Source organism: Tinamus guttatus, unplaced genomic scaffold (assembly GCF_059628265.1).
Source record: "Tinamus guttatus ecotype Peru unplaced genomic scaffold, ASM5962826v1 Tinamus_guttatus_pri_ptg000150l, whole genome shotgun sequence".
Classification (NCBI taxonomy): Eukaryota; Metazoa; Chordata; class Aves; order Tinamiformes; family Tinamidae; genus Tinamus; species Tinamus guttatus.
Window position 1 is genome coordinate 13,342,632 of NW_028288684.1, and position 17,001 is coordinate 13,359,632.

Sequence of the window (17,001 nt, forward strand, 5' to 3'; positions counted from 1 at the left end):
TGTGAAGTATCTAAAATTGGGTGCCAGTTTTGAAATAGGAGTCAAGAAGCTTAGGAGTACTCAAATACTAATAGACTTCAGATGTGTGTAAATCAGATGGATTTAGTTAAGTTTTATTTTGTCAGCCAGTAGAATGTTATAGGATGTCTGGAGGTAATCAGAGCATGATAAACTGTGAGTCAGTCAACAGCTGACTTTACGAAACACCCTATAATCATACAAATTGAGATGTGTGAGGCCATGCATATGGAGCAGAAGGCAGGATTGTTCTTGTACTAGGGCAGAAAAGAACATTAAGAATGCAGAATATCTCACTTTTGCTTTTAATCTGTGTAGCTGTTTCTGCTGCTCTTCCCGTGCACCCAGGGAAAGAAAACGAAGAGGATATAAAGCTCGTACAGGTAATTAGATTGCTTATTTTTAAGATGTATTGATCTATTTCTTTTTAGTTATAATATGTGTTCTAACCTACACAGGAGTTTGCAGTCTGAGATGATGCTAATACACACAACTCTGACGCTCAAACTTTGTTAAATCTGTTCACACTGGAAATGCCAAGTAAACAAGAATCAGGGACAAAGCTGCCTGCTTCTGTTTAGCTAAGATCCTCAAGAAAACATCTGCTTTGTCTCCAAGTAATCACAGGCAGATGATTGTGCCAGGACAGTGCCTGAACAATATCAGTTCTAAGGTATTTGTGTAAGAAACAGATCAAAATGTGAAATGTATTTGTTTAATTTTTTTTGTTAGGACTATTTAAATAAATTTTATGAAGTTGAGCCAGATCCAAATCAACTTGGATGGAAAAAAAATGCTGAATCCACAGCTGACAAACTTCGGAAAATGCAAGATTTTTTTGGTTTGAAAGTGACTGGAAAACCAGACACTGAGACATTGGAAACGATGAAGAAACCCAGGTGTGGAGTTCCTGATGTGGGTCTCTATGGTGTTACTTTGCCAGGGTGGAAAAAAAACAAACTGACATACAGGTAGTATTTCCATAATTATTTTTCTGGGTTTAAATTATGGTTTTGTGGATTTGTACATTTGTTGTATTTAAATAACTTATATAGAAATTGTTTCCAGTTGAGATAACAAAATATTTTTCTATCCCCTACCGTTAGTCATGTGTATTCCCTAGGGAAATTTCAGAGGGTCAGGTTGAGTATTTTACCTTTCTTGAGTCAATTGTAATAATTTGTCTCTCATGTATCACTCCTGACAACTATTCGGTGGGCAGAATGTAAACACCAGTTGCGTCTTGCATGAACACCCTTATCCTCAAAATGTGTCAAGACTGACAGCTTAGTAGCCACAAAAAACTGAGGAAAGGATTTACTTCATGCCCAAGAGAGCACCTGTTGGCTGAGAGCCATTTAGAGAAAAACTGGTAATGTGTCCACGATTATTATTATGAAAAAAATACATGTTAGACAGTTATCATAGTCCTCAAGCACACACACAGTCCAAGGTGATTTTGAGGAACTATTGGACTGCTGCTTATATTTCTTCTTAAATATCTAAGTTCAGCATCTTAACAGTATGCTTTTTTTTCATGTAAACACTAAGTACTTTTATTATTTGCCCTTTACCACTGTAGAATTGTCAACCACACACCAGATATGAGAAAGGAGGACGTGGATAAAGCAATCCAGAAGGCATTTAAAGTATGGAGCACAGTCACCCCACTGATTTTCACTCGCATTCATGAGGGGATAGCAGATATAATGATTGCTTTTGGGACCAAAGGTAACATATTGACTGCGTACTGATGGTAAGATTAATTTAAATATTTTCCAATAATTATGGCACAAACTCAATGTTATTTCAACATTGTATTTAGCCCACGGACATTGTCCTCGTTATTTTGATGGCCCCCTTGGTGTGCTTGCTCATGCTTTTCCACCTGGCAATGGTTTTGGTGGTGATGTGCACTTTGACGAGGATGAAGACTGGACAACAGGCTCAGCTGGTAGGTAGCAAACAGTTTCTGAAGCATTTTGCAGATGCATAAATTCTCTTCTGATTTTAGCCAGGCGAATGAATACAAAACATTACACAACATTGATGCTAAGAATAGTTTGAGGATCTTGGAGGATATCCTCAAACAAGAATATTTACAATGATGATGATGTAGAAATTGGCCTGATCCACTCTGAAATATATTTACCACTCACAAGCCTACAAGTAGGAAAACCTTCAAATACAAATATTACGGACAGGATCATCTCAGTGGGTCCATCCACATCAGAAATCTGCAATCTTTGGTAAAATCCTTCTGACTTTACTTTCCTCATTGCTAAGAGTGCAAGATTGGCACTACCACACACAGCAAGAGATCCTCACCAGATAAAAAACATCAGAGCCACCAGTTAGGACAGAGTGGCCTCACTCACAATGTCCAGATAGTCTAGGACACTAGAGCTTTACTCATGCTAGATTTAGCTTATATCTGAAAATGTTCTCAAAGTTTCCTGGAAGCAGCTGCGAGTCTGAACAGACTGTTTGGACCCGCCACGGGCTGAGATGCAGTATGGAGAGCTGACTACAAATGCAAGCCAGGAGATGGACAAATGCCAAGTGCTCCACCATCTGGCTGGGACCTATGCAGTCTCATCAACCCGCCAGGCAGGCCATACAGCATATACTTCCTCCAACAGATCTGTCAATATGCAAGAAAATTGCCCTGTTGTACTTTAAGCACTTCTTTTTTAACAAGGTTTTGGGGAAGGGGAAAGAACAGCGGAGAACTGCAGTAGGGGAGTCGTAGCTGCAGAGCAAGAGAGGCAGGGAGTTTAAGGACAGGAAGGAATTGTGAGAGTACTGAGAATGAGTGCTGTGGGTCTCATCTGCCAGAAAAAAACAAGAGATCCAGGTAAACTTATCATGCTGACAAAATATAATGTTTCCCCCACTCTGGTGTTGAATGAGTCAAGCCCCGATCTTGGTGGTGCTTTTCAGCAGTGTGATTCCACCAGTGAGGCATTGCAGGATTCTTTGGAGAGTTCAGAGGACTCGTGAGGGGGAAGTAATGGAAATATATGTGGAAAACTTGATGCTTTGTTTTGCTTTTGAGAAACAGAGTGTTTGGCTTCATTTGTCCCTTCTTGGGAAATCGGTATCCAGTTTTCTGCTGTGCAACAAATTTGTAATCTTGACAAAGTCTCTTGACCATGCTATAGGGCAAATGATCATTCTCACCCAGGCCAGAAAGGGGAAGGTGTGTTACCTTGATGGATGCAAGCAATTAAAAATCTATTGGAGGAAATTTCATTTTTACTTATTTGCAGTGCTATCATGGGACACTAGAGGTAAGCACGCACAAGCACAATATTTAAAAAGATACTTTTTTGACAAGGCTATAAAGAAATCTTAAGTTTAAAAGTCCTATTGACAAAAAGGAAAACCATACTGCTGATATTAGTTTTATTTTTTTATGTGTGGTCTCACCTCTCTTTCTCAGGTGTGTAGGAAGGAGTGTGAAACACAGGATGACAGCTTGGTACCTCAAGCCTCACGGAGTCTCCCCTCTTCTCCTATTAATCCATTCTGACTCACTGCCAATCTGCTCTAGATCAGCTGGGAAATGCTGCCAAGACATTTCTCAACACTGCACCCACCCTCACCCCTAGCTATCTACTCACGCCACACACATACTTTCAGTTACTAACACAGATAAGAGTAAGAAAGATAGCCAAGGGACACTTCCTTCTTGTGGGTGTCCTATTTAAAAAATATGTATATACATAATGAATTTCAGTATATTGTATAACAAACACCATTGAGCAATGGCCCTGGTGTGTTCACAGTATACTAGCCGTTTTCAGACCAAATTATACTAATTTTTCCTCTATATACATTCTTTTTAAGGATTCAACTTGTTCCTTGTTGCTGCTCATGAGATTGGCCATGCTTTGGGCCTCTCTCATTCCAGTGATCAGAGGGCATTGATGTTCCCCAACTATGCCTATGTGAATCCCAGTGAATTCCCCCTCTCCGCAGATGACATAAGTGGTATTCAGTCGATTTACGGTGAGTAGAATCCATTGCTTAGAAAAACAACAGAACAAGAACTAAACAACCTCTTTCACAGAGTCAGACCATTACAAACATTATATTCATATAATATAATAAGTGAATATGTGAAAAACATAATGTGTCCATAAATTTGGTATATTCTTTTTTAAAGGATCCTCAGGTTCTCTACCAAATATACCAGATAAGAGGCCAGCCACCCCTACATCACCCAAAACCTGTGGCTCCCAAGTGTCTTTTGATGCTGTAACTACACTCCGACGAGAAATCATATTTCTGAAAGGCAGGTAAATATGATTATATTTGATATAATCTTGATATGATATTTGTCTCTGTGAAGCTTATCTGCTTGTGGTTTCTACAAAGATTGAAATCTGTAGCGGTTAGCATGATCATTGGCATTTATAGTGAGATCTGTGGACAGATTTCAAAAACAATTGTACATGGACACAAAACTGTTAGCAAACGGGAATTTTATTCATGCTTTTACATTCAAAATAGGCTCCATTTTTTTTTTCCAAAAAACTTCTCAATCTCAGCAAACTTTATTCCTGAATGTTTACATGGACACATTGAGTAATGAAATGAATAGACATTGCAACCATTTTCTAAGAAATCATTGTGCTCTGTGATGCGCTTGGCCCAGTCTCTCTCCAGCCACCTATACACACCAGAATTCAGCTGCGTATATAGGGAATAGTTTATAGTCATTTCACCTGAGACCCTATAATTCCTTTAGTCTCATAATACAATATGATACAGGTAGGAACAACCTGATTTTTTTCTGCGGTGTCTAGCCAATATCATTAATCAGTCAATACCAAGACAAAGGGTATTTCCAGAAAAAAAAAAAAAAAAACAGTACAACTCATTGTAAGCCAGAATATTTCCACTGAGATTAGTGCTTCACTTTCTGACACATTGATCCAGGTAGTTTCACTGACAGGAAAGAACTTGTAAGTCATAGTGGTATTCACATTCTTGTGCATATATACAGATATCTGTGGTTAATTATTTACTAAAAAAACGTTTCCTATTTAAATCAGACACTTATGGCGTGTGTATCCTGATAACTCAGAAGTTGAACTTGAATTAATTTCTGCCTTCTGGCCATCTCTTCCGTCTGGTATACATGCTGCATATGAGAATGTTAAAGACCAGATCCTATTTTTCAAAGGTGATGTATGAGATTTCCTCTAAATTCATCCTATCATTAAATTTGAGGGGAAATGAGGAGGTGGGGGGAAGATAGCTAAATGTGCATGAAATTAACATTTTAAAATATATAAAAATAGGACATTTCACTTAGTGTCCACAGCCTACATCAACTAATTGAATCTTTTTCATTTAGTTTTTCAGAGTCGTTGGTGGAGAAAATTCACAAACTTCTTTTTTTTTTTTTTTTGGATTAGGCAATAATTACTGGGTTATCAGTGGATACCAGATATTGCCTGGTTATCCAAAGAATATCAACACACTGGGCTTCCCTAAAGGTATTAAGAAAATTGATGCAGCTGTTTGTGATAAAAATACTGGGAAGACAGACTTTTTCATAGGTGATAAGTACTGGAGGTAAGAAAAAATAATGATCATTTTCTTATGGTTGACTCCAATATAATTTGTATGCAATTAAAATCATTCATGTCATAAAGGAAAATGTAGGATCTTAGGTAACTAGGCAAATATATTAATCCTACTTTTCAAAGAAAGTGTTTGTTTAGCTGACTCCTGCACTAGGAGGTGAATATAGCTGTGACTTTTGAGAGTTTAATGATATGCTAAAATAGGTATTGAAAAATACAGACTCATTTCAAGTCATTATACCTGGAAAATGAGAAAGTTTCAGTATTCATACATTTTATAAATAAAACAGACAAAAGCATCTGTAGAAAACAATGAATTGAGATTTAAACTCCTTTGGCAGGAGGCTGGTTAGGATGGCCTGTGTAGGTTTTCTGAAAAGTCCTAGATTACTTAATCCCTCTCAGAAAGGTACAAATGAGTTTATTTCCCTTTTTTAGGCTACTTAGTATTGTATTTGCAACACACTTCTAAATCCTACTCACCATTGAGTGATTGTCAGTACCCAAACACCAAGCAAACAGAAAAAAAATATACGCTTCAGCAAGCTGCTAAATTGCTCTTGTGTGCAACTGCTCCAAAGAGCTTCTGCAGGCAACCAGGAGCACAGTGTGGGATAAGCATACTTTATGGTGATTAATTGTGGGGTTTCTTAGTGACGTATACATTGTCAGCTGGATTTTCAGCTGTATGTGGTTTCCCGTCCTTTGTTTTTGATAATTTTGGAAAGAGTATTTACAATCTCTCGTCCTGCTATTTTACTGCCCTAGTCACAAGATAAAGACACGCAAGGAAACCACAGCATGCATTTCTTTATGTAATAACAGTCATTTTCTCAGTCTCAAGTTCCTGTGAAAAGTACTTCTTGTATCCAAGAAATAACATAAAGTGTGTTTCCTTTTTTTCTTTTGTGGGAGAGTTCCTCAAATCTTCCATAATGAAGTCTCCTTTGTAGCCCACATATTCAGCCCCATCCTATACCAATTTCCTGGCTCTGTCAGGAACTTCATGTCACTAGAAATAAGCCTGTTTCCTTTCTTCCTTCTAAGCCCAGCAGCCAGGAGATGACAATGTGTAACACTATATTGGAGTCTAAGACACATTTAAGATTAATGCATCAAAGTCATCTACTCATTTTATAAACAATCTACTCGACCTGTTTCCATAGGCACCCTTACATTCACAGTACTGAAGTTACAGGAGGTAAATCTCAGCCCTGCTGTTAAAAATATATGTCTTACTTCGGCTGGCCTCACTTCAGACACTTCTTTGGAGCTGTGCCAGACTCTGTCAGCAAAGAACTAACCTCCCTACAGTAATCACTGAGGCCAGAGTCCAGCAAACATTTGCGTGTGCAGATAATGTTACTCACTGCAGTCCCATGGAGTCAGTCAAACTGCAGGCAGTGGATACAATAAAACCCCTGGTTAAATCTTTGCAAAACTGATGTCTAACTCTGTCAAATTAAATATCTCATTTCATATGATTTAGGTATAATGAAAACAGCCAATCCATAGAGCAGGGTTATCCTAGACGGACAGTAGATGACTTTCCAGGAATTAACCAGAAGGTTGATGCTGTTTTCCAGCATAAAGGTAAATAAAAATGAGCTTTTAAGTAAAATCAGTTTATTTGTAAGCAGAGTTCGGAGTTCTTATTAATGTCATTAGTTTCATTAATGTCATTCTTATCAATGTCATTAATGTCACAAAAAGAATGGAAGCAAAAGTGTATGGAAGCTGATGTTCCCAACTGTGATTGTTAGAATTAAGCTGCTTCTTGTTTGCACAAGATAAAATTTCTTTCTTTTTTTTTTTTTTTTTTTTAATTTCCAGGGTTCTTCTACTTCTTCCACGGATCTAAGCAGCAAGAGTTTGATCCTAATGCTAAAAAAGTTATCCGTGAGATAAAGAGTAACAGTTGGTTTAAATGTTAGTATCATTAAGCATTCTGCTAGTAAGAGTAAAAATCACACCAGATTTCTCAAAGGTTGTTGATACATTTGCTGCTGTATGAAAGAGGCAACAGGATTAGTTTTCATGTACGTCTATGACATTAGTAAACCAGTATGTCAGCTCTTGTTTATCTCCAAAGTCCGAGACAAATCTGCAAAGTGATTAAGTGCAGAAAGTTCAACATAATTTATTCTTTTATACTCTAATTGGGCTTTCAAATATTTTGGCAATAAATAGTTTTAAGTTTGGTGTTGCCTATTTTCTTCTTCATCTGTTGAAGACAGATCTTTCTTCTGAAGATCTGTGAAAGACTTCACATTAATACACGGACTATAGTTTTAAAATATGTTTCCAATGTATGATACTCATATTCTACTTCTTTTCTTCATAGCATTGTCAAGAGTCGGCTTTTCGTTACTTTTCTCAGTCTTCTCCGCTGTCATCTTCTCCTATTCACTTTTGACAGCTACAGACTTGCCCTATTCACATTATGTTGCCATCAAAATCACACTCCCGCCTTAATGCGCTCAATAGATTCTCTCATCTTTCCAGTACAGAAATTAGCACTCTTCTCAGAATGGATATTTTTAGCCAATTCACAAATTACTCTGAGTCTATGAATGACATCCATTCACAAATCAGCCCCATCCTATTCAAGCAACAATTTGGCAGTGTTTTTGTTATGCAGTGGAGTGAGATGGATTGAGAACTGGCTGGATGGTAGAGCTCAGAGGGTGTTGATAAATGGGGCCGAGTCTAGTTGGAGGCCTGTGGCCAGCGATGTCCCACAAGGGTCAGTACTGGGCCCAGTGCTGTTCACCTTGTTCATCAACGACTTGGACAAGGGCACAGAGTGCACCCTGAGCCAGTTCACAGACAATACCAAACTGTGTAGAGTGGCTGACACTCCCGAGGGCTGTGCAGCCATTCCGAGGGACCTAGAGAGGTTGGAGAGTTGGGCAGAGAGGAACATCATGAGGTTCAATAAGGACAAGTGCAAGGTCATGCACGTGGGAAGGAATAACCCTAGGCACCAGGACAGATTAGGGGTTGATCTGCTGGAAAGCAGCTCTGCAGAGAGGGATTTGGGGGTCCTGGTTGACAACAAGTTAACCGTGAGGCAGCAATGTGGCCTCGTGGCCAAGAAGGCCAATGGGATCCTGGCTGCATCAGGAGGAGCGTTGCCAGCAGGTGGAGGGAGGGGATCCTGCCCCTCTACTCAGCTCTGGTGAGGCCGCACCTGGAGTATTGGGTGCAGTTCTGGGCTTCCCAGTACAAGAGGGACATTGAGGGAGCGTCCAGCATAAGCAAAGATTGAGAGGGGATCTGATCAACATGTACAAGCACCTGAGGGGAGATTGTAGGGAGGATGGGGCCAAGCTCTTCTCGGTAGTGGCCAGTGACAAGACAAGGGGTAATGGGTACAAGCTGAAACACAGGAAGTTCCACCTCCATATGAGGAAGAACTTCTTTCCCATGAGGGTGACAGAGCCCTGGAACTAGCTGCCCAGAGAGGTTGTGGAGTCTCCTTCTCTGGAGATCTTCCAAACCTGTCTGGCTGAGACCGTGTGCCACGTGCTCTAGGTGTCCCTGCTGGAGCAGGGGGGTTGGACTAGGTGATCTCTAGAGCTCCATTTCAACCTTAAACATTCCACGATTCTGTGATAACCTCTTCTCTGTTCCAAAGGCATGTGTTTCAAGTGCACATATATTTGAGATTTATTGCATGCTACCATCACAGAACAATTTTTTTTTTCTCACAGAAACAAGCAGAACCTATAAAGTCCAAACCATATCCTCTTCAAATGTGTTTTTATTCTGAAATAAGACCCAGAACACACTCCAAAATTGATAATTATATTATGTACACAGCTGAACATAAGTGAGAACATGCTCTTACTAATATTGTTTGTTGTCTTGCTCTCTAATTCTCATATATCTGGCTCTTTTATCCACCCATTGTCTTTTTGGTATATATTTTTGCACAATCAGGTAGAGAAATGCAGTGATCCCAATATGAACATTACCAGACTATTTTAACATAAACAAAGAGTATCATTACATCATTGCTGCCACTATGAGAAACCCTTTGGTCTGTGTTGCAACAGGAAATCAAAACACAGGCTCATGTATTTTATTTTCCTGGTCACAAAAGTAGTCATGATGAAAAACTTCACACCTATAAGAATCCTAATAAGATTTAAACTTAAATGGGGTGGAATCATCGTCCTTTGATTGAGTTTCACCTGACCTCATGAAAGTGAGTGGAAGAAAGAAAGGGGAGAAGTCCTTACACAATGTTCCTCAACTCATTCAAAGTCTATTCCTAAGCTGCCCAGGATAAGGTACAGCTAGCCTAGAATAACTTACTTTCAGACAGCTGAAATTTGGTTAAATTTACAGTATTTTTTCTAGCTATCTGATAGTTTTTATTTGGTCCAGAATAGAGGGGCATCCACTTTTTATTCTCTCTGATGTTCCCTCTTGGCAAGACATCAGCACCTTTCCTGTCATCACAAACCAATGATAAAGCTGCTCATAGGTAGCTGTAAGGATTGACAGTGCGGAACGAATGCCCCAAGGGTTCCTTTCTCTCTGTGTATTTGCAGCCTGCTTAAACTCTTCTCTAGTGTAATTCATTCAATAGCCAAATCTAGATGGTCTTGGTGATCCTGGTGCTTCTGGGTCCTGACGTCCTGAGCATTTAGAGCAATAGATAAGCAAATGGTTGCTGCCAAGCCACTTACACCCAAATGTTTGCTCTCAGAGGCCAGATTATTCTTTCACACAGATGCTGCTTGGTGAGTAATACAACCTTTTCTTGAAGCTACAAGAAAATTTAATCATTGACCCACAAGGGAAATTATTCAGTGCTTTATAGTATTTTGGCATGTTCCTCATCTTCCTCGAACAAAAATGCTAACTAATCTCTACTTCCTTCTTTTCTCAGGTGAAACATAGTTTTGTAACTTGAACAAATCCTTTATCTTCAGAAAAGTTAATCTTTAACAATAAAATGCTATCACTACATTTTACTACTGGCAGCTTGGATAGTCTATCAACACAGTGCATGTTAAGAGGTCATCTGCAAAGATAAATAAATCAATTATCTGTACTGTTTTTTCTTTTATCTTCAGAGAGGACCTGAAAAATCACTTGCAACAGAAAAGGGCTTAATCTTTACATATGTATATCAGCACAATCACTTTTTTTCCCCTCTTCAGCATTTGTTTAGTGAACTAGAAACTGGAATAGGAGCGCCCTAGCAGGAAAATAATAAATGATTAATGTTTGTTGATCCTTTCCTCAAACTCTTTGCCAAGAGTGGGGCTACTATAAGTTAGGTATTACACCTCACTGTACCCTCACACCTTCCCATAGCCTTAGTGAACACCCAGTATCACATCCTCACCGCTCTGTTGTATTACCACATGCCCACGTGGCATTTATATTGCCAGATGGGTAATGCTGCAGCTGCCACAGGCTGCCTGGCCGGATGATCCAGGAAGTAATGGGTTCCTCTTCTTCCCTCTTCAGTGAGTCTATCAAGAGCTGCTCACTTTCACAAAGCTGGTAGGAACTTCAGCGCCTCAGTTAGTCTTGCCTGCAATTGGCTGGTATGTTCAAAATTTGCTATTGGAGCATAGGAGAAAACACAATTTTAGATGACACAGTTTTCTCAGTGTTTTCACTAAACATCTTTCTTGCTCTCCACTCCGTATTTCCATAGGTTTTTGTATTGTTATGTTCCCCAAAATGTTGACCAGAGGATTTTGGAAGGGAAAAGGCAGAAAAGGCATAAAAAAGGAGAAAGCTAATCCACACTTGTCTTTCCGTTTCCTTCATAGCACAACAAAACCATGGTTATTTGTTCCTCTGCCAAATCATATTTAATGTTTGTTTTAACAGTTATTTTTTAAACAGATCATAAGGAAATGAAGAATTCTGCATTCTAATGTCTTGCTGATACATATAAAAAACTGTTACATCTCTGGTGAGTTGTCATAACTTCTCCCTCCTCTACTTGCAGGAACTTGGTTAGGAGTGCTCTAGCCACCAGATTGGGTATAGGAAATATGTATAGTCAAATACGCACTACAGAAAGTCTTAAAAATCACCATTTTTTCCTTTGCTCCTTCAAATGAACTATGTAAGCTCTGATCTCTAAGGAAAAAGGCAGATATTCAGTTTTCCAAATATGTGAGATGCCTTACAGGCAGAGCAAAGTCTTGCATCTGAGCCTACCTATGAAGAAAGAATTTGTTTTCCCTGGATGCATGTAACTAGTCTTCCCTATACTCAGTCACAATTCCACATCTGGACCTGTTAATTGTCCAAATGCTAATACCTTAAAAGCAAGAAGTATGGTGTATATTTAAGCAATGAAGAAAGGAGGAGAGCATAAAGTGGGCACCAGGTGTTGGCACCAAGCAAAGACCTGCAGGTTTCTCACAAGTGGCTGCTCCCTCAGTGTAGGAGCATCCTACACCCAGATGGCGATGCCCAAGGCAGAGACATTGACCACAGTCATGCCTGCAGGTAGACTTGTCCTGTCCCGTGAGGACTGCTCAGGCAGGTAGTGCAGTGACACTGCTCTTAACAACTTCTCTCAACACCTTCTGGGGTCTGTTGAGTGGACACAACTTCATTCAGCATCGCTGCATGCGGGCAAGCTCACGGAGCACAATGAAGAGCAGTGTGGACAGCAGCCCCAGTATAATGCATAGTCCAAGGAGCTCTGCCTTTGCTGTCCCAGTGCTGCACAGGGAACATTATTTCCTGTTATGATGTGACGTAATGATGTTCAAGTCTGATGCAATTTTCTCTTCCCCTCATATCAACACAAACAGAAAAATGTCATCTCTGGAGCCAACTCCCTGGACATATGTAACCTCTTGTCCCTGCACTCAGTCACAGTTTCATGCCTGGTGCTGTGAATTGTCCAAACTCTGGCAGAAGAGGAAGCTGCAGGGCCTATATTTAAGCAATCAGAGCCAAAGGCTCTTTGAACAGCTTAAAGAAATTAATCATATGAGTGCCCAATCTCCAGGAATGTCAAAATCATGCCAAAGGCAGAGAGCTGTAATTCAGCATAGCTACTGCAGACACAGAGACCAGGTGCAGCAAGAACCTCAGGCCCTCACATAAGAACTGCATAACATGCCTTGCTAAAACAGGGGTGAGCACTTCCCCCATGGCTGCAACCAGAGGAGGAGACCCCTGCCAGCTGCCCCCTGCAGTTATGCATATACTGTCTATACATAAGATTAAGATCAGTCAACAAAGCTCCAAGAAGCACCAATCCCTGCAATACAATAGCACTGCAGACCTGTGCAAAGAATTTGGTTTGCACATCCCATGGCAAAAGACCACAGTGAGCCTTCAACATCCAGCATTTCTTAATAATGTGTGTATATGTATGTATAGCACAGATATACACTATATTATAGATATATATATACGCACACATTTTTAGTGTTTCAAAGTAGCTATCCTAACTACTTTTATAAGCCTTGTTTTATATTTTCACTCAAGTATAGAGGGAGTGATTTATAAAATATATATAAGAATCTTTTTCTTTAAATCATGCTGTAATTTAGCTCAGATTGATAAATTTTCTTTAGTTGTTGAACAGTGTATTTAGCACCTTATATTACTGTCTTGCAAACAAGAGTATTGTTAACAATATTCTTTAAGGAAGCAAGGAGTGGTTACACTGGCCTTAAGAGGGAACCAAAATTCTGTATGTTTAACATGATCCGTAGCAAAATTCTAAAGATTAGAGATGTACATAAGCATCACTGTGACATACATTTTAGCATACATAGAATAAGGAGGGTGGATTGTTATAATTAAAGATTATTTATTTATTTATTTCAAGAGTGACAAACTCCCCATTTCCAGGATCCCAGTGCAGTCTGTATGCATAATTAAAAGCAAGAGGATCGGTTTTAATTAGAAGATAAGGTCCCGATTTAGCATTTTTTTTATTTTTGCATAACAAATTCAAACCTTTATTCTAGTAATACTGCTTTTGAAATCCTTTCCTCAGCGAGGCCTCTGGAAGCCATCTGTGCTCATTGCAACCATAGAATGTTCTGCCATAACAAAACTTTCCCAACTATTTGGCTGAACAAATATACGCTCCCATCAATGCTCACAAACAGCTATGTTCTGAATTATGGTCATGTCAACCAACACTGAGGAGAGTTTGTCGTTTTAATGACTCACTTTGAAGTTATTTTATCAACATAGGTAAATGTCAAGATATGTTTCAGAGTATGTTCAGAGGGAAGGTGCCAAATTTGGATTCCTTTCAATAGCATTTGAAGTCTCTATATTAAAAAAAGGAAATAAAAAACAGTGCTAAATTCCTACCAAAAAAAAAATTCAGAAGAACAGTAGTGGCTACTACATACTGTCTTATGAGACTGAATTCAACAGCATGGGGTTACTTGGTAGTGCGTGTAAAGAAATGCTACCCCGCACCTCCATCTTCTCCGCATTTGACTCTCATTCCCACTGCATGATCCCCACCCTGCTAATCCCTCTGCCTTCGTTTCTGGTTTTGCAGATTTTCATCAGCTACAGGTTATCGGAGGTTATATTCTTGAGAATCTATGCTATTTAAAGTCAGAAGGCTAACTAAAATGCAGATCATACACAGTGCAATATAGGATTGAGTTCTATGTGCACTTACATTTCTTTAAGAATTTATTTAGACTGTGCAAGCTGAGTTCTAATTATCTAAATTCCACATATACCCTTGTGACTAGGTTTTCTGTTGGCTGGATCTGAGCCTTCAAAGATGCCTAATCATTAGGAAAATACAAGCCTCAGCAGTTCAGGAGGATTTTGACCAACTCGACAAATTCAAAGCAACTGTGCTCATGGAAAAAGAGATCCTGTTATTGTCCGGCAATAAAGTGACAATGGGCAGGAATAAACATTCTTACGTCTTAGAGAGTTTGTTTGTGGCAGGAGACAATGGAGTTGTAAACTTTAACAAACTAAGACAGAATCACAGGATAGATGGATTTGGAAGGGAACAAACGCCCTGCTCAACAAAAGTCACCTATAACACATTGCACAGGACTGTGTCAAGTTGTGTTTTGAGTATCTCTAAGGAACGAGACTCTACATTCTTTCTGGGCAACCCTTTCCAGGGTCTGAGGACCCTTACAGTGTTTTCCAAAGTTCTAATGGAGCTTTTGGTGCTTGAGTTTGTGCGCATTGTCTCTTCTCTTGTCATTGGGCACCACTGAGAAGAGTCTGGTCCCAGGACCCTCCCTTCAGATACTTATCCACATTGATAAGATCCCCAGAGATTTTTCTTCTCCAGGTTGAACACTCCCAGCTCTTTTCATATCGGAGAGATGATCCAGTCCCTTCATTGCCCTAGTGGTCCTCTGCCTCACTCATTCGAATAGCTCCATGTCTCTCCTGTACTGGAAAGCCCAGCACTGGACCCCGCACTCCAGATGTGGCCTCACCAGGGTTGAGCAGAGGGTCAGGATCACCTCCCTCGACCTGCCTGCCTACTGCAGCCCAGAAATCATTGGCCTCCTTTGCCACAAGGGTGCGTTGCTGGCTCATGTTAGAAGCATGAACAAGCCTAGCAAGGCTGCATCAACATGAGCATCTTGTTTCAGAGAAGTGGTGTGCTTCTGAAGTCAGACCCACTTTCCCATGTATTTTTTTTCAGTTTGATGAGCGGTGTAGGGGGGGGGCAACAATTAGATTCCTTTTGGATAAAACTGCTCTGAAACTCTCCTGCCGGGGCAGGACATGCATTCCCAGCCCTACCTAATGCAGAGAGAAGGGTTCAGATCAAAGACTGATCCTTTGGGCACCTTCACACCACTGGTTGATGGAGACATTCAACCTAAGCTGCCAGAGTAGGTCTAATTCAAAGTAACCCTCTCAGCTCCTGAACTGAATAGTGTTCAAAGGCAAGGATCACAATGCCAGCTGCTTAGACCTACTGATCTGCTTGTCTTGCACTGAATTATTTCATAGTGTAGACATACATAGATAAAACTATTTTAGCTCCAGAAGTCAGTCCCAAATCTCCTATTGAGTGCTTCGTCTGTATGTAGCCGGCAGGAGGGAGTCATAAACAAGATGGATTTGGCCCTCTGGTAACGATTCTGTCGACAGCAGTTATATAAATGTAAGCGTGCATGACTTGAATCGGGTTGGAATATGTCTGTGGTATTCAAGGCTAACAGATAAATATGTGGACTGGGCAGCTTTCTCTGACAAAACATTTTGTTTATATTTGCTGTTGACAAACACAATCACCTAAATTGATATCATGTGCATAAACCTCCATATGTATTTCTGTTTGCTTCGAAATTACAAAATCGAAGTCAGCTTTGCAGCCACATGACTCATGAAGCTGCATGAAGTGTCTGGTAGGAGTAAATATTCAGTGTAAGGTGCAGGTGGGTAAGAGAAACCCATAGAACTGAAGTCTGCTGCACTGCCAGGCAGTGTAACAACCCCGCAGCATGGGTTGCCAATGGCTATCTGGAGTCCCACAGCTCCATTTCAGTGCCGTGCTTTAAAAAGTTATATCCTACTGAAATGTGAAGTCCTAAGAACAGTCCCAAGTGCTGCGTCATTATTCAAACAGTGTACAAGGGTTGGCTAAATCCACTTGAATATCCCCACTGCAACATAAAGGAATTGTATTCATTTTTTCACAGAAGGGAACTGAGCTAAGGAAAGTGAAGTGGCTTGCCGAAAACTTCGGAAACTGCCTGAGAATCCCATGTTCCTTCCCCATTCCTATGGTCACTCACCTGATCCACCTTACAAGACTTCCCTCTAAAAGGTTTATCGGGTCAAAGACGAGACCTACGTCATTCATGGGCCACCTCCAGTCACCACCTCCCTCTCCTTGGCTGCTCCCCTTGTTTTTTCCCTCCCATCTTGGCAGGGCAGGAACGAGCCAGTCAGTGCAACACCAGTGCTGCCTGTCCCAAGGAAGCAATATTTTCTCCTGTTTGTATTTCAAATCTCTTATCTCCATTATCAGTTCAGCACAAAAGGTTCACAGTGAGTCTGTGTGATTTCTTCCAGAAGGTACTAGTGTTTGTAATTAAGAGAAGTCTGTGTTATAAAAGTACATGTCACAAGTTTAAATATAGAACTCTTCATCTGTTTTCAGTTATATATATAATATATAACTGTATATAATAAGTATATAATAATGTTACTGCATTATTTTGTACATTCTATTAACACACTATGAAGTATATTGTATTACCTTAAGAAAACTACATAAAAAATGCTGTAAATCAAAATGGTGGTATGCTAATTACTAATTTTTTCCACGATGTGACGTTCCTGACCTTTTTCTTCTCATCTAGTTGCTATTACAAAGTACTGCCACTAGATGTCATATTATAGAAAGGTTTAAATA

The 17,001-nt window shown here is 39.9% G+C and overlaps 1 protein-coding gene across 1 annotated transcript; it reads left to right on the forward strand.

Annotated features, from left to right (window-relative positions):
- Nucleotides 1-299: 299 nt before the first annotated feature.
- Nucleotides 300-7,552, forward strand: LOC104571779 (matrix metalloproteinase-27). The gene is made up of 10 exons (XM_010218906.2): nucleotides 300-401; nucleotides 751-989; nucleotides 1,601-1,749; nucleotides 1,844-1,972; nucleotides 3,871-4,032; nucleotides 4,199-4,322; nucleotides 5,082-5,212; nucleotides 5,448-5,607; nucleotides 7,108-7,211; nucleotides 7,452-7,552. Exons 1-10 carry the CDS (start codon nucleotides 300-302, stop codon nucleotides 7,550-7,552), a joined length of 1,401 nt encoding a protein of 466 aa, XP_010217208.2.
- The last annotated feature ends 9,449 nt before the right edge of the window (nucleotides 7,553-17,001 follow it).